The sequence below is a fragment of the Rissa tridactyla genome, chromosome 7 (assembly GCF_028500815.1).
Source record: "Rissa tridactyla isolate bRisTri1 chromosome 7, bRisTri1.patW.cur.20221130, whole genome shotgun sequence".
Lineage (NCBI taxonomy): Eukaryota > Metazoa > Chordata > Aves > Charadriiformes > Laridae > Rissa > Rissa tridactyla.
Window position 1 is genome coordinate 26,470,816 of NC_071472.1, and position 18,909 is coordinate 26,489,724.

General features: G+C 38.8%; 1 protein-coding gene across 2 annotated transcripts in view; it reads right to left on the bottom strand.

Moving 5' to 3' along the window:
* The window catches only part of CHN1 (chimerin 1), a 108,592-nt gene that overhangs the window by 67,450 nt on the left and 22,233 nt on the right, over positions 1-18,909 (bottom strand). For both annotated transcript variants that reach the window (XM_054209106.1, XM_054209105.1), the window contains exons 2-5: positions 16,667-16,705; positions 12,565-12,620; positions 5,148-5,179; positions 4,202-4,315 (exon numbers count right to left, since the gene is read on the bottom strand). In XM_054209106.1, the coding sequence (XP_054065081.1) occupies positions 4,202-4,315; positions 5,148-5,179; positions 12,565-12,620; positions 16,667-16,705 (241 nt within the window). The remainder of the gene's footprint in view (positions 1-4,201; positions 4,316-5,147; positions 5,180-12,564; positions 12,621-16,666; positions 16,706-18,909) is intronic.

Consider the following 18,909-nt stretch of genomic DNA (forward strand, 5'->3'; position numbering starts at 1 on the left):
TTCTGCTATTAATGGCTACTAAAGAGTGGATACCAGAATGGACTACGAACTGGTCCTTTTATTTGACCCAGTGCATTCATAGTCAGAGAACGTGCTAATACATTAACAGAGACAGATAACCAGGGAGAAGCTCTTTGCAAACAATTACCCAGATCTGCCCATTTTATGATGACTTAGGGCATCCCTTAGAGTAACTTAAAAAGAAGTGAGATGCAGAAGAGCTGTGTTAGGAGCAGAATGGTCCATAACAGAACCTTCATGCACCAACAGCATTTGCATTCTGTACATTTTGGCTGTTGCTGAGGGCTGTTGCTTGGTGTGATTGTCCAATCTGTTCCAGATTTCACAAAAATATGTTTTTATAACTGTAGATTCTGTCTGCCTACAAAGGAGTTATGATTTGTGGTATTACTAGTTTATTCTTTATCTTCTGGAAAGACCAAGTTTTTTTTAACAAATGGAAATCTTCAGTGCAGAGCAAAGACAACCCGAGCATCTCTGGAAGATGCCCATTATACGTACAGTCTAGATCGGAATGAGCAATGAGGACAGAGACAGAACAAGAGAGAACGCCGTTTTTTTTCCCTTATAATATAGCCCTCTGTGAGGTGATCTTCTTTAATAATTCCAGAAGAAGACAAATACTCACTTTACAAAGTTCCTATAACATAGCCCTCTGTGAGGTGATCTTCTTTTAATAATACCAGAAGAAGATAAATACTCACTTTACAAAGTTGAGCTCAGGTTCATTAATCTCAATGAGATTTGCAGCATAGAGGATGATTCACAAATACAACGTTTGGGCAGTCATAGTAAGGATTCTGAGTTCTACCTTTATCCCTCTAACACCTAGCTTGCTTTGTAGCCAAAAGTTTTTTTAGCGTTTTTTCTAACTCCCAATTTAACTATGCCTAAAACTTTACCTACACAGCAAATAACAGATGTTGAAGTTGATTAAATAAACTGTAATATAAAATAAATAAACCAAACAACAAATGGCAGGATATCTTCCTTTTTGAATTCCGAGGATGCAGAGCCTTTACTTAATTTAGTAACACTAAACCAAAATATTAGAAAAAACAGAACTACAATTGGAACTAAGTTCAAAACAACTTCACTAATGGCTGGTATGAACATACCATGGAGATTTTAGACATCAGCCGCAATAGCTGGTGGAATCAAAGGTAGCATTCAAATTATTCCTTGATGATTTGAGGAGCCGGCTGGTTTGGTTCCTCAGGACAAGGCACAAAAATCTTGTTTTTTCCATTGCAGAAATAAGACTGGAAAGATTTCATTACAGAGACATCGTACCTTGCCACAGAAGGGGTTAGGATCCTGTTTCACTAAACTGCTCTTCACGACTGGGTGCGCGGGGTTTTTCAGGGTTCCCAGGCACAGTGACACAAACGCAGGAAGAAGACATCTGCCAGAGCTGGGTGTGCTGAGCCGCCTGTGTTACTGAACTGCCTGCCCGCCAGCAGAAAAACCGGCAACTACAAGCCAGGAAACAGCCCTGTCTCACTCTCAACAGCAGCTGATCCTACCCAATGTTTCCACAAGACACTTAGGTCTCAATGAATTGGGATTTTATGATGCAATCACACTTCATAGGTTGTTTCCAGGTTGTCCTAATCACAACTGACAGACTGTCAAAGACAGACAAGTCAGGCAACAAGTATACACAGTGAGAGACAGATTAAGTAGATACACAGAAATACAGAGGGAACCAAGTATTTAAGTCAAGAGACAATGGGTACCATCAAGCATCTAAATTTTACTCAATATTTTCCATTCATTTTCCAAAGCATCCCTGAAAAACAATCAGAAAACATGAATATTCCATTTTATGTATAGTCACTATTCTATTTATTGCAGGATTAGAGCACCTCTTCAGCATTGCTGGGTTAACTTTGTAAAATGCTGTGAAACCTGTTTGGTGTTCCTCCCAAAGCTTATAAGGGGTAAAACAAAGGCAAATAAGGAAAGGCAAAAATCATACAGAAGCGATCTTAAAAGTAACATGACTGCTTGAATGACGGAGTGGCATTTAAGCCCACTATGAAAAGATCACATTGATTCACACAGCTAGCAAAGTAAGGGTGAAACTGGAGACCCTGAAGTCAAAAGTCTTCCATCAAACTTGGAAAGGTTTTGCCCATACATACCATCCTACTGACAAGCTCCATTTCTGGCCATGGAGATGACATTCTGAAATGCCTACTGGCATTAACTAAGGTACAGACAGAGTTGCCTTTGCTGTCGGGCAGTGTAGCGACACAAACGGAAATGCTGGTCTCAAAAATGCTGTAAATTACAGTAAAATTACATAAACTCATCATGGCAATCACAGCAAATTTCTCAGAGTCATGATGAGCAGACCAACCGCAGAAATTGCCTGGTCTTTAAAAGACGCTACAATGTCAGCAACACGCTCAGTGGGAATATTGGCTAATGGGTACATTCTGCATATATAATTGCAAGGAGAGGAAAAATGGAAACTGAGCAAAACTCTGCCTCCAGTCAATGGAAATGCAGATTCCTGTTATACTTCTAGTAGAGAGAAAAAGAAATCCTAGTGGTAAAATTCCCACGTGTGGAAGACACAGCGCTCAGTTCACAGAGAACTTTCATCTAAGGTATGAGAGCAAAGACTCTCATTCGTATACTTCAAAGGCCAACAGCAAGACAACACAGCATCACTTGCTGTGGGATGGAAAGCAGCCAGGGAGATCACTGCCCTTAATACACAAGTCAGCCACACAAGCGCTTAAACATAACGAAATGGCTGCAACATGCTGCAGTTTCAGATTCTGAGGTGTTTTGCTAATGCTGAATTTCCTCAAAATAAATCAATGATAACAGCTTTGCTGTCATTTGAGACTGACTCCCAAATTGATCACCAACAGCTATCCATTCTCTTTTTTATCGGGTATAAAAACAGATTTTATTGCTTTCAGAGAGGTTTTCCAGTTTGAAAGAGAAACCATTAAACCTAGAAAAGACCCATTTTTTGACTTGCTGGACTGGAGGAGCATTTGTCAAACACGCTGTATCAACACATCCTGCAAGATGTTCAGCAGCTTCATTGTTCACAGCCCTGTGCCTTCTGCACCATCCAAAGCAAGGGGCAGGAGTTCTGAGTAGGTGTTACAACAACTGTTTTCTTTTTAGCTTTAAATGACTATTGCAAGAGCAGAAGTAGATGAAATGGAATATTAGACCCTAATAAGCAACACCAATTTATTTACTCTCTTAATGCAAACCAGTGTAAATGTCAATAACGTTTCTATTTGGAATCTTATTACTAGAGAAACAAGTATCTCAGTAAAATATACCTTCCCCCCCACCCCCGAGAAAGAAAACTAATTCATCACAACCTATTATTTCATAATTGTATATATAATCGTATAAATAATTATATATAATCGTAATCTTGTTTTACCCATATAAAACTTTCAGTAACAGCATCTTCTCCTTCAATGTTTTTCTATTCCACTTAGATTTAAAACAGTGCTAATAATCACCATCTCCCATCTCAGTACTTAGGTGTACAGCCCAGGCCAAAATAACCTCCATTACCTTAAGAGCAATTGAACTATTTAAAACTTTTTATTAGTTATATATAGTTTAAATAGTTATTTTTATTTCAGTTTTTTATTTATATCTGATCCACTTGCTACGACTTCTGCAAGGTGAGGAAACAGATCTGCAAACATTGTTAGCTAACAGGCGTTCAGATAAAAAAACCTCGTGATTTACTGGCCATTCCACAGAGGGACTAGAGAGAATTAATTGCTCTTCAGCAACAGCTAGCTAGCTAGTAAGTAACCCACACAGTAGTCACGTGAACTAGTAAGATGCCTTTTATTTCTTGACTGCCTGCTCTCCCAGTGTCTACGTGGGGTCATGTCTGGAACATAGTGGGAGAACAGCAAAACGAAGCACCACCAGCAAAAATACAATTGCTGTTGTCCTGGTGGTGCAAAGAATAAGGAATGTTAGCACTTCAGAAGGGGTTAGGGAAGGTTAAAGATACCAAATCTGTAACTACAGTAAAAAAGTACCAGTTCATTAAATGCAGACCATAATTTTTAAAAAAATTAAAACCATCACAAGGAAGTTTAAGCACTAAGGTCAACAACACAGTACAATCTTTTGAATATTTTATAAATTTTAAAATGAAATATTAATTACCAACCTTAATGCCAAAGTGTAGGTTCCAGGTTGCCGTTGGCTTTCACGAATGAGATAGCTTCCCTCTGCAACACTTAATAATTGGTCAGCTTCCTCCCTTGAGATCATCCCATGGAATCTAAGGAACAAAGACTTCTTGAAACACGGGTCTTTTCACTTTTAAATCACCTTTTCCTCTTCTTTTAAAAACTACCAACCACAGTAATTAAAAAAGAAACAAATATAAAAATCACAGATTTGCAGGAACCTACAGCTTAAATTCATCTCCCTTTCTGCCCACATTTGAAGTCACTTTAAATGGTTTAGAAAAGCTTCTATGAAACAAAATCTATGAAACAAGTTTATTGCTTTTTAAATCTGCATCAATCAATTTAATATGTAGAAATAAATCCATTTTCTCCTGATGGCTTCACATCTTTTGTGCCAGTGGCATGCGATCCAACATTTTGCAGCATTCAGGGATATTATGGCTATTTGCTAAAATCTTGGGGACTGCATATAATCTCAGTAGTTACTGGTGTAATAACCTAGCACTACTACATATCTTTTTCCAAAAGAAACACAAGTAAGATCTGCTTTGTTTCCCCACACTAAACCTAACCATCTTTGCCTTAGTGGTCTGAAATAGAAGGCACATATATACTGTACACTTATATTGCATTTGTGATATCTTTTTTTTTCCTGCACACAAACATCTTTTGTAAAAGCCAACTGAAGGTGGGGGTAGAAAGAGACAACCCCTTGAAAGTGCTCAGTGATATCCATATCCACCAGAAAACACAGCTGTAACTTTAGGCAGATGAAAGCGATGACGCTGTGATAATAATCTGATGATGAGCAAGCCACACAGAAAGAAACAAAGGCCCAGAGCAAGCACTTGCAACCTTTTCTGTAACTATTATCAACCAACGTGTCTGGATAAACCGCTTTCAGAGATGTATGTTACTTACTCTCTTCCATAATATTTGGGTCTGTTCTCTACCTAGAAGAAACAACAGAAATTGTAATGTTTCTTAACAAGGGAACCCATACAGTAAGCATACTGTTCATAATGTAGTATTGAAAATAGGAAGAGATGTAATGTAAAAGTACAGACAATAATCTACTATCCCAGGATTTCCCCTGTGGATGGAATATAGGGAAACCAAAAGCAGACCTTCAGGAAACATTGCACTTCTGAACGGCTTAAAATGGAGTGAGAAAGAATGAGCTGCGTGGATCACGTCATCCTCAGGGCTCTGCTAATACAAACTGTTAGCATTAAATATTGCTTGTACAAACAGCCAAAAAGGGGAAACAAAAGATTCATTTAATGGGTGTAAGCGTACTGTATTGTTACGTGCACTAATACAGTGGAACACCTATAAAACTCTTAAATTTACAAGTTACCTTCCATCACAGAGCTGTTTGTGCCAGTGCTGTGAGAAATTAAACCACTGCCGTACCCGCTCCGAGCAAGGGCAAGTGGTAGATTAAATGGTCAAGCGCCTAAATCTTGCGCTTCTGGACTTGACTAAACTGTGTGATCTGTGGTATCACCAAAAAGACCCCAACACTAGATATGCTGCGTGACACCAGCCCATCCGAGCTCCAGAGACCATGCAGTGTAAATGCACACAACATGCAAGGGTGTGAGAACACAATCTGCCTGCTAAGTATCTCGGGTGAAGTAACTCATCTGCGATTGTCCAGGAAGTTTACAGACAAGTGAGGAACTGCAGAGCTCCCAGAAATCAGCTCGATAATCTGAACCACCGGATCATCCCTCCTCGCTAAATTTAAAGGAGGAAACTCTTTGGGGAGCAAAAGTCAACAGTTCTACAACCTGAAGTACAAGAGTATGAAACGATCCACCTATAATAAAACACAAAATACTCACAGTAAACTGACACTTCAGTTTCTTTTTTCCATCTTTTCAGAAAAAAAGCCTATTAAAATTAGCACTTCTCCCCAGTTATCTCAGTGGAGTATAAAGATTTCAGATGTCCAAACCAACAAAAATTACATCCTAGTGTACAGCCTAATAATAACTCTTCCACATTCCCAGCAAGTATAAAGCTATTGTGATGGTTCATCACTTTTGAAAAATTGTTCCATCACTGGAAAGATTTATAATGTTCTAAAAGACTTCCTTTTCCTACCTAACAGCAAACAAGAGTTGACCGGTGTGGTAACTGTTTTCAAAGGGCCTGAAATGACTGCATCATTTCGAAAAAGAAAAAAAGTCTTACATATTTTAAATGTAGGCTACTTCTTCAATAGGAAGATAACAACATGAATGGAGAAAAAGTGAAAACATTTTATTGCTGGTATTATAGGAACTTGCAACAATTCCTAACTAAAACCCTCCAGACAAGACACTAGTCTCAGGCAGTTGTTAAAAAAAGAATCCTGTCATGAATACGGTTTTGTTGCCTGTCTATTGAGATTTTATATTTATCTCTGTGAATACAGTGAATTTATATGACAGAACTGGAAAATTTCTACAGGCAAAAGCATTCCATTTCAGAAATGGATTAGTAATGTGACAGGGCATCTTCAGAGTACTTGCAAATCCTAAAACAAATTATAATATTATACTCTGTGTGCAAACATTTGAAACTGAGAACTGGCAGGTGACTGGAGCAAAGCATCAGAGAAAAGCTCCGCTGGACTGCCAGGCAATTGTAGCTGGGTTTGCAGTTCTTCTCGGTGGGTGATGAGTTAAAGAGGGAAATAACCGCTTCTGTTAACATTGAGCCTCTACTGATCACTTTCACCAACTCACAAAAACTTCAGTGTAAACGTTGATGTGTACCACTGTTTGCTTGTATAAGTGGCCAGTGATTTTAATTATCTCCATCATTTGTCTGTTTGATTTTTTTTCCTGTACATAAATACAAAAATACAAAGGAACCTTAATTCACCGAGTTCTACTGCCGGGGTTTTGGTGTTCTGGGTTTTTTTTGTAACTTTTTAAATTTACGATGTTAGGGTTTTCTGATATCTAGATCGCATGTGTACATTTAGACTCTAAGGGAGCTCCTTCAAGAACTCAGCAGGGGCCTTCTCATTCCCTCAGAACCAGCTGGGCTACAGACACACACAGGCACCCACGTATCCTCCAGCTGCACGTGAGCACCGAAAGCCAAAAGAGTTCCGTTCAGAAGCTTCATTAGCGGAACTTTCACACACAGTCGGCTTTAAGGAGACAAAACTAAAACATCCTCCTGGACCGGAACTAAAACCCACCTAAGAAAGGAAATACATTTTTAAATAAAATCAAAGCAGTAGCAAGAAAACGGTCATTTTAACTAAAGCTGTTAGCTGAAAACACATTGTAATTATCCTCTGCAGAGTTTCTTTCTGATTTGGTAGTATTTTTGGATCAAAGTATCATTGAGCATGAGTAAAGGCAGCCTTAGCTACTTCATTTTTTCTATATCCAGTGAAGACCAGCTGAATGCTAAGTCTTTTGACTTCTCAGGACTTTTTATTTATGGGAAAAATTTCCTATTGCTGTTCCAAACATTCCTAATGTTTGTTTAGCCTGTGTTTGGCACAGTTTTAAAAACTGCTTCTAACTTAGAAAAAAAAAAGAAAAAAATAATTGTGAGATATTTGTTTTCAATGGGCTTATTTGTATAGCACTGATGCAGAGGCCACACACAAGAAAGGTTCAAGTCTCGCTATGATACCTGCAAGGAACACAAAGGTCAGTGACGTATCCATCACTGCTTTGTTTCTGATTTTTTCAAACCAAGGTGCGAAGCCAATGAAAACAAGTTTATGAACAGATAAATGGGGCAGACTTGGCAAGTGCCTTACCGTAGCCATTCCTTTGGAAAAGAGCTTAGTTACTACGAAAGCTGGGAAGTCATACTGTGTGAATATCATACAGATAAAGCCATCTTTAAGAACAGCTTTAACAAGGATATACGTTATATATGCCCAGTCTACGCTGTGTTTTGTGACTACTCAGAGAGGCCATTTTCACAGGGATACATAGAGATGCTGTTTAACAGGCTTCTTAACTACTGGCACTGAATTAGGATGAAGCCTCATAACAGGATGGAAAAAGGTCAGTGATTTTAATTATCTCCATCATTTGTCTGTTTGATTTTTTTCCTGTACATAATTATTTAAAATTTATTGTGGAGTGCCTTCAATAGCAGTCAAGGATGTCCTACATACGCCTGCATGCGCACGTGCACATGTGTGTATATAAAAGATTATATGCCCAACAAATACAAATTCCAGGGAGGTAATACAATATTAATTGCACAAACAACATTACAATTTGGATGTAAGCCGCATGCAGAAGTCAAACATCCTTAAAATGTAATGGAATCATCAACTTTACAAATGAACCTCATGCAGTGTTGAAAACCTTGGCTCTGTTACACCTTCACAATAAAAAAATGCCAAATGATTGCAGTGCTCTTTTTACCTCAGTGTAACTCCGCTCATCTGTGTGTTGCTCTAATACGAAACTGGTGTAACAGAGCAGAAACTCGGATTCTCTGGATTTGAGAAGCAGTTCATATTAAGTAGGTCATTCTGTTGAATATACCTCTCAGCATCAGCACTTGTACAACACGTGCCTTTGCACCTTAAATAAAAGGTGTTTTTTTTTTTTTACCGTGTGATTTCCAATTATTCTTTAACAAGTGCTTTTTCCCCTTATCATCACTCTTGCTTATGTCAACAGGTGGAATACAGTAAGGCAAGAGGAGCAATTTACGTGCTAATACCTTACCAAATTACATGTTGTTACCTCCCACTGACCTCTTTGATGTTCTCTGGACCAAAATTCTCTTCCTAATATTTATGAATTTGTTTATACAGCTGAATAATTCAACCACTTAGCAAAAGATTCTGCTCTCCACGGACTCACGCATGGCTGCTAATAGAAACCCAGCTGAGAAAGAGCAGATCACAAAGCTCAACGCTAGCGGGAGAGGCTGAGACCAGAGAGAAAGGTTAAACAAGTTACTGCTCGCTGAATATATTTTCACTTCAAATCTGGCTCAGCTGCATAAATTGTTCAATACTTGTAATGAAAAACACTTCTCTGCATTATAACGAATTAATGCAGAAGTAGGAAAATGCGCACTGATAATGTATTCTTTCAATTTTAACTTTATTAGGTAAAAATAAGCTTCAAAGAGCTTTTTTTTTGGTAAATGGACTCTTTAATGAGAAAATGTGTATTTAATATGTTCTGTTCTCCAGCTAAATACCTGCAAACTGACTGATTCTTTCATAGCTCTATTTTATTTAGCTCAATTCTCACTAGTTTCTAAAAACCGCAGATTTTATTTCTCAGTTTCTACAACAGCGTTCATGCTGCAGACACACCATGGTTTACTCTGCAGTTCAAGGGCTGGGATGAAGGTATTTTAAAACACAGAATATCTCTCTCCTTTTTTTGTTCCCTCTGGCACAGGGCAACTTTTAACACTTACTGGAAGTTTGTCATATGTTCTGATCTTGTTTTGGAATAAATTCATAGAAATACGATATTACAGACACTAATGTGTTGCATTTCTTTCTTCAGCAATGGCAGGACTTAGCAGAGTGTTCTGACTGCTTGTGGTACTTTGGCCAATCCCCCATTGGCACTAAGAGACTACCTGTTTCTAGAATCAGACCAGGAGGACCTCTCTATGCAGGGATGCAGGAAGCTCAGATACGCTCCAAGCAGCTCGGATGATTAGTTCACGCAGGACACCATCCACAGCAAATTTTCCTCTCTAGAACAGTCCAACTTTTCGATTTGCCGCCTGTATATTAGCTAATAAAATTTTATAATTAACAGTATTAAAATTCAGTGATAACGAGGATGAGAAAATTAGAGCAGTCAGTGGGATTCTTATTTAAAGAAGCTTTACAGAGATGCTTTTATATTTGGCTGGCAAGAGCAGGTCCCTTATTTGACTCTAAAAAGGCGGCAATCTGGATCTGATCAATAGCTGAAGGATTTCCAGCACTTGAGAGGCAGGAGACATTTTTAATTCTCAGATACTGAATACACATTTATACCTCTGCTTATGTGACTGGATAGGCTATTCTATAGTATATTCTAAGAAATACCATGAAGAACTTGGTATAAAATTTGCTTGTGACTTCTGATCACCCAGGGCAAAAAGACCCCAAAGCACTTCTCTACAGTCAGACTAGGATGGGATTATAATGCCAACAGGTCTTATTGAATATGCTGGACCCCTTTATCAGTTTACAGGGTATGTAAGCGTTGTGCAGTCAACATGCAAAACAGTTACTATCATCATGTTATCTGCTGTAAGATTTCCTTAACTGTGCTGGTCATGTCCCACTCCTTACATTTCTATTATGGGTTTTTTTGGGTTTATGTTTGTGGTTTGTTTTTTGGTATTTTAAAGAAACCAAAAGGTTTACAGAAAAATGAAGTTTCTAATTCTGTAAGAATTAAAACATTCACAACTGAGGCTCTCAAAGCATCTAACTGAAGAAACTGAAGGGTTGTCGCTCATCACCGCAAGAGCCAGGCAACTTTATGAGCATACGCTAAGTCTGTCACTACGTGAGTGAACAATAGCAGGGCTCCAAAATAGGACTCAGCAAATAAAAGACTACAGTGATTGTATAGGCATAACAACAGGACCTCAATGAATGGTGTCAGAAGGCTACCAAAAATCCCGCATACGTTTTACAATATGCATACATACATATACCAACACACATACTAGCACTTCTTCCACCAGTGAAATACTTTTGAGATGAAGATGAAAAAAGGAACTATTCGACAGCACTTAACAACAATAAACACAAGCCATTGGAGACAGGGAATAAAATACTTCATCCTATCCAGGCAAGCACTCTGTACAGTCACAAACCTGTACCAAAAGACTAAGCTCCTGCAAGACTTCAGCTATTTTTATATTAATGTAACGAAAAAACCTATCATACCCTTTCATCATCATACCCTATCAAACCCTATCATCAACCCTTTCAACACACAAAATAGAAAAGAACCTTTCCAATACTGTAGCAATGGTAATAAAAAACTGGAAAACCTCCCATTTCTTCACAGTTCAGATCTTATGTTCTATAGATCTTGCCCTTCAAATCTCCATCCCACCTTATCTGATGTACGTAAGATAATATGCACAACAACCTTAACAAGAATACCCCTGCTTGGACCCACATTAACAGTAGAAACAAACTTTTTGCTACTCTGCTTCTTGTAAAATTCATGTATTGTTCTTTTCTATAGCTATGTCTTGGTTAAGTGCAATCAGCTATAGCTATACCTTTTATAAAAATAAAAATATATCAAATTAGCAAAGGAAAATAAGAGTGCTTCCATTCAATGTAGTATTTCACTTTTGTTAAATCTCTACTTTTTATCTTAAAAACTGACAGACTACTTCATAGAATCACAATTGGACATTTGAAAAGATGACAGAGAAACGCCTGTTTAGTTCTGTAAAGTAATCCTCCTTGTGTGAGCTATTAATGTTCCTGACAGTGCTATGTCCCCCTGTATTTAATACCATGTCAAAATGACTAACATATTTCAAAGATTAATTTCCTTCTCTTGGCGCATGATAAAAATGCTTAAGTTTTATTCCAGCAGCGTAATAACTTTCAGTGGTTATTCAGTAAGAGCTGTGTTTTGTAATACTCCTTAACAAGTCAAGCCTAGCATTTTTGAAATGGAAATTAATGTTTCCCAGGTTCCTAACTGAAGCTGCAAGAGAGATGCAGTTATGAGTAAAATCCTGCTGGCAGGGATGTTTGGTATCAGTTAAACCCTCCAGCAGCGCAGCTCTGGAGAGGTGCTGCTCCGCTGGACGGCAGCTCAGGGCACGCTGGCAATCCGGGCTCTGCCTCCACAACTGACCCCAACAGCAGGTGCTTCTGCATCACTGTGTATCAACAGGATCCCGTTATTACTGTTTGGATCCTTAAAAGCTGGGGCTCTGCATAGCTTAGCTACTAGTATTCAATAGTCTTAAGTATTGCAACTCGAATAACAGCATGAGGGGAGGTTTCTGTCTTCCCTCTGTTGATTTACTGCATACATCTAGCAGCGATGCGTGCGCAGGTGTACAGTTTCCCTATACAGCTCTGCTTTTGCTTCTGTGAATTTCTGACCCAAAAAGGAGAAGAAAATTAATGTTCCCATTTATCTAAGAATCAAAAACCAGTAAATGATTCTCATCATACTCAAAATGCTTTTTAATTTGATTTTTAGACCAAACGGATTTCCGGGTACCACTGCCCCCAAGGCTACTTACTCTAATCACTGCGCCAGGTCTCCCAAGGAACCATTGTTTGGGTTGGACAACAGTAAGGATAGACTTGGAATTACTGGACTCTATAAGACTTTGTAATACCCACCTCACGAGTGCAGGTTATCCTTCTAGGATGGGGAGCTTCCTGTTGCAACTGATACACTGAGAGAAGGCAGAAGTTAAATTCTGATTAATACAGAATCATTGTACAAATTAGGCATTTTAACATTAAAATTTGCTGTTTAAAAAAAAAACAATGTTCTGCAAGATTTAATGCGAGGATACATATATCAAGGTCTCACAAATTAATTACAAGTGTCAGAAAAAAGAATGTTGCTCCCAAACTGGGATTATTGATCATCTTTACAATTAATTGATCGAGTACTAGGGAGTCACTGAGTTAAGACCAGGGAAGTTTCCATCAAGCAGATCAAAAAAGGAATAACGATAAATGCAAATTAAATTTTATTATATGTCAAATCAGGCTGCTGTCGGACTTTTTCAGTAAGCAGATGGAGTCCCATCCTACCACACTGGGCACACACTCAGTCACCTGAAATACATCAAGACTTTACAAGAATCATTCAGAAATTTGCAGAATCAAACCTTCTGCTTTTGCCACTGCTCAGTGATGACCTTTCTGAACAAAGAAAAAAGTGGCCTTTGCATTTGCAGATGTAAAGACATCAGGAATTGAGTAGCAGGGTAAAACAGTTAAGGCCCAATTATGACATACACTTACTAATATCTCTCCCCCCCAACCCCTTTTTTTCCTTTTTTTTTTTTTTTTTAAATAAGCCTCATCAAGCCAGAATAAATTTTAGAAGCCAGCTGTAAATTTAATGGTATTAACGTGCAGACTTTCTGACATAATACCAAAGGAATGACTTTCAACTTCTACCCCAAAAAGAGTTTGGTTCACAAGCCACCTTTGCAATAAGGCTGTCAACACTGAGTTAGGGCTTGAATAGTACTCTAGAAATGATAAAATGGACATTTGGAATTGTAATCTTTTAAAATTAAATTATCTTTCAATCATTAGTACTAACACCATGGTCTAACAGCATGTGCCGTCACCTTCTTCAGGTAATAAGACTATACATTGATTTACCCAATGAGATTTGACTCGTTTGATCACAAGTTCTTTCCACTGACAAATGCTGTATTTATGCGCTAAGTTACACGGGAATGGAGAAAATGGCAAGATGCCCGATGATATGGCAATCATAAGACAAATTGGAAAAAATCACTCCCGTTGTTCCAAACACAAAATCTAATGTTTTTTCCTGGTGTTACTAAAATCAATTCCTACCATTCTGTAGTGGTATCACAAAAATGATTTTTGCAAGCGATGAAAAACAGCACACCAGTATATAAAACAGCAATTTTCATTTCAAGCACAGCATGACCATTTATTTGCCCGGCACACAGATTCCCTTGCTTTTATTGTAAAAGTTGTGTTTGATGGCACCGGGCCTTGTCTATATCTAATTCTGAGAACTGTAGTCAAGATCAAAGGAAAAAAAAAAAAATTTAAAATCACAGAGTAAATACATATTTCTCTGAATTTCACAGAGGAGCAGTGGAGACTCACAATCAGCATGCTCTGCAGAAACTGGCTAAAAACTGAGAACTGTTTCCCACCTTACTTCAAGCCAGGCTGAAAAGATTTTCTGGAAGGAAATTCCTCTTCTCCCAGTCAGAAGCACAGCAGGTAGACTAGTTAAGTTACAAAACAGGATGCCTTTTCCTCCTCCTGTAATCGATGTATGCAATTCAAACTGCTCAACAACAGTTTCCTTGCTGTAAGTATTGTCAGGGAAGTCAAACAAGACATCCCTCTTCATCCCTCATGAGGCAAAAATAGAATCAAACCCCATGACCGGGTGGTTTGATCCACGGGAAGGGTTTACTACAGGGAACCATGACAGTGTAGGACAGTGGGTGCACACACATTTGAACGTGCCCAAGCCTTCAGCTCCCGGCAAGCCGCCAACGAAGCTCCAGTATTGCGGAGGTTGGGCCCTCCTGTTATAGATTATGGCATGGAATAAACCGAACAAAGAGGCAGTGTTCCCCAAGTTCACAGAAGGTACAGAGCTGTGATTCACTGCCAATGCTTGCAACCCGGTGCAAAATACACAGATCTCAGCAAGAAGTATGGCAGTCATGACTAATGATGTTTAATACCAAGGAGCGAAGCGTCTCAGTTTTATCCTGTAGCCTTCTGCTGCAAGAAAAAAACTTGCTCAAATCATTCTGTGTGCAAATTCTTTAATTTTAAGTGGCTGACTTGGCATATGACAAGCTACTGGTATAATAAATGATGATTCAAAAGGCACAGACAGGCCTTGCCACCAGATTCACAAGCAGAGCAAGGGCTCAGCCGTCTCAATTACATGACAGCAATTGTATATGTTGGCAATTATTAAAAACCATTCAAGTCATTCATCTAAAGAAAACACTCAAGACGGACAAATTAAAAGTCTTCAGACTTTTTTTTTAGACTTGTTGCCTTTCTGTTTTCTTCAATTAACATAACTGTATTTTAAGAGACCCTGACATTCCTAAACTGTTAGGGTGTTTGCAGTTTTGCCATAATTTTTACTACAAATTTCACAATATCTGACTATATCCTTACAGCCTAAGCTCTTTGAAATTTCTTATGAGATGCTCTCATTTACAGAAGTCATCTAATGCTCATATTGCATAGAAGATCTTGACTGTGTAATCATGATCACCTTAACAACTCAAAAATTGGAAACCAGACACAAACATGAAGGCTGATTTATGAGTTTTAAGGCCTAACTGTGATGCGTCAGGTTGGCAATAGCAGGGACAGCCTCTGTGAGCCATTAACAGAATACTGGTATAGGTGGCAGAAAAGCTGTTTTCTAGTGCTCATTTAATTCTACGATAAATACTTTAGCTGACAAAAATACTTTAATCTGCCCTCTTACACTTACTCTCTTCCTAACGCTGGTTTTCGCCAAAACTTTAAGACCAACCCAAAATCTCCGATTGTAAAGATTTCTCACTGCAGGATGGAGGCCTTTTTGAAATAACTACATTTTCTTGGGTGCTAAATCTTCCCAACCTTTAGAGAGCAACATTTTAATCATGTGCAATGTTGTGTGAGCAAATCCCTTTAGCCAGCCAGAAGACGCCAAGCCTTGGGAATAGATACAAAAGAAAATGCAAATGTAGGTTTGACATCCCTAAACTGTTAACTGTGTTAAACACACAAACATTCTGTTTTCAAAATCTGCTTTTAACAGAAGACTCTTCTTTCCTGCTATGTTTCCTCAAGTCTCAAAACGTCTCGCACTCTGGCTTTTCTGTCTACAAAGAACCAGAATTTAGAGGTGAGACACAGCGGGAAGCTACACTGCTTTGCTGTGCTGCCATTTGTCTCACGTGTTCTCTTCAGTCTTCCCAAATGTCCATCAGCACTGCCAAACAACAGGTCATTACTTTACATTAAATTTTTTTGTATTTAAAAAAATTAAGTTTTTTGGTTTGGGTTGGTTTTTTTTTTTTTTTTTTAATTAGGAATGAAAACCAGCAGGTTGTGAAATTCCCAAGGGAGTGGCACACTGATCTCAGTCTCAGGGCAATGCGCCTGGAATACTGCCCTGCACACCTGCCTCTGAGCTAGGGCACGCACGCCAAAGAGCTGCAGAGCCCAAGCAGGCAGATTGGTAGGAAACCAGACCCTTCTAGTCAGGGCTTCAAAAAACCTGCTTGTGATTTGTCACACCGGGCCAAACAAACAGCCTCGTTTTACTACATCAGCAAATTCTGGGGGAAAACTACTTATTTTGATTTTTTTCTAACCAGCTCAAGTCTCAACTCTAGTGATGCAAAGTACTAGAGCACAGGAACCCTAAAAGTTTGCAAGTGATACCAGCTTTAAGGCACAAATGGAGTTTATGTAAGCCCCGGTTTAGGCAGCCAAACCAATATATAAGCTGGAGTGGGACCACTTATGTGAGTAAGGTGCGGAGAATCTACTCCTCCAAATAATCTGCATTCACTTGTCCTTGAGGATAAACACCTGCACCTGTCTCTAAATAGTAATGAACCCCTTGATGCTTCTTAAACTCAAATTCTAATGAAAAGAACAATGAGCCTTTTAAAACACCCAACTGAAACATTTTGAGCTCTGACTTGGAAAAAAAAATAAAATAATCTGTTGAGATACTTACAGTAAGATTTCCAAACAGGTGGTCTGTATTCATCAGTATCTGAAAGAAAAATGACAAATCTTAATGTTGTGTTGGAAACATTCTAACAGAGAAATAACCCTGCAGAAGCACTTACGTATTTATTAAGATGAATATTGCACCTACGTTCTAAAATAATTTTTTACTATCAGGGTATAGAACAACCTTTTAAAAGTTCCCCCTCTTTACTTAAACTGAAAATATGAAAAGGTATTTTCTTTAGCCAGCTAGAATAAAAACTATAGAAACACAATTGCAAAATGACAAACATGCACATCAGAAGCCAGACTACTGGGGCAGGGGGGAAGGGGAATGCATGTTATTTTACTTCATATATATCCATGAGTTCCCTTTTAAATTACATCAGAACTATTTGTTAATCTCAATTTATACACTGATAAATCCGTTTTCATCCAATTTATTCCTGCCATTAGCTTTTTCGTCTTCTGGATAGCAATTAACAACTCCTAAAATAAAATCAGAGTATGTAAATACTATGAAAGATTTTGAAAAGAAGGAGGGTTTTTTTTCATACTGAGTACAAGCTGTGCTTGGAAGCAGTCAGTATGTATTAAAAGTACCACCATATTTCTAATCTCAAATTTTAATTCTCAAATAAAACAATAAAAAAATACGAACATCCCAGGGTTTTCTGTCACCCTTACAACTTGCTGACAACTGATCTGATATTTTAAGCTCAGGGCTCTGTTGCAAACTTTGTGTCTGATCCACGGTTTCACCACTCTGACCAGCTTCAGTTCTGATGCTGCGAGGTACCGAGGCTTTCTGCGAGATGCTGTGCTTATCTGCCTCCGAGCTGGTGGGAGTTACTCAGTACTCATCACACCAACAGGGTCACAAGTTGAGACAACCACGCAGCCAGCCTTGCTGTCTGCAGCCTCTTCTCACTGCAGCATTCATTTCTGAGCTCTGGTTGCAATCGTCTGCTCACTGGGACTGCCTGCTGCATCCAACAAAACCCTAATTTCTAGGTTATATTATGAGGTTATGTAAAGATCAAGCAATCTGGGAACTTGTTCCTTGAATTTTGGCCTGAGTGACATCTCCGCTTGAGAGTCCTTAAGGTCTCCAAAACTGAGCCTGAAGCTAAGAAAGGATTTTGTTTTTCCTCCCCTTAGAATAAGCAATCCATGTACTTCAGATACTTGCTTTAGCCCATCTCTCCCACCTGCAGTCACGTCAAAGTATCTCTAAATTAGAGCTCAGCGGAATGAGATATTTTCCAGTTTAATTGGCACAGACTTGCCCGGACCCTCCCAGCACGCTCTCTGCCCTGCCTGAGCTATCATTTTGCTCAGGTTTTTACCCTGTATTTTAGGGCTACACATGAAGAACGTGCAGTCCTCACGGACTATCTCAGTGGTAGTGGGGCTTATAAATACAATTCATTATGACTTTATTATTAAGGCAGCAATTAGTCAAACTGCCATCCCCCAGCATATGATGGGGTTTGATCTTTGGAAAGTCCTGCAGATGCGCTACCACATCCTGGGGATCAGCCAGAGCACCTCCGATCTGCACAGAGACCTTCAGCAGCCTGCGCTGTACTACGGCAGTGAAAGAAAATCAGCAGCAACAAATGCAGCTGTGGTTATTCATGCCTACTTTGATACCTTTAATTAAGGCAGTGCAAGTCGATTCATTCCAGAAGCGTTGTAATGCGATCCTTAGCACTGCCATGTCACATGGAAAAAGGGCAAAACTTGCCCTTTTTTTTACTTGCAAGTAAAAATAACGGGTTTAGACAAACTCTCAGCTCACTAGATGAATTTTCTTTTGCTGCAGTCTGGTTTTTGGCAATATATGCACCAGTTGAATTTACAAATAAATAATTTAAGGAAAGGACAACACACACTGCATTTGTAAAATATGAGCTGACTGTTACGAAAATACAAATATCTTGGCAGTCTAACCTATACTTGCTCGCGCTCAAGCCATGTAATTGTTACAACTAAGGGCAGCATGATTCTAAAACTGAAAAGCAACAATATTTGTGCCAAACAAAAAACCTCAAGCCTTGTTAAAGTCAGGCAAGAACAGCAGTAACTTTCATACAACAAACATTTAACATTCAGAAATTGCAAGGCGTGATTTATGTTATGCAGCTGTGCACAAGGATTTTGTTAGAAAATCTGTCGGTGAGCTTTACTGCCTTTACAGTGTGAGAATACCCTCCGGCCATCCCACATGAGGTAATGAAAAAA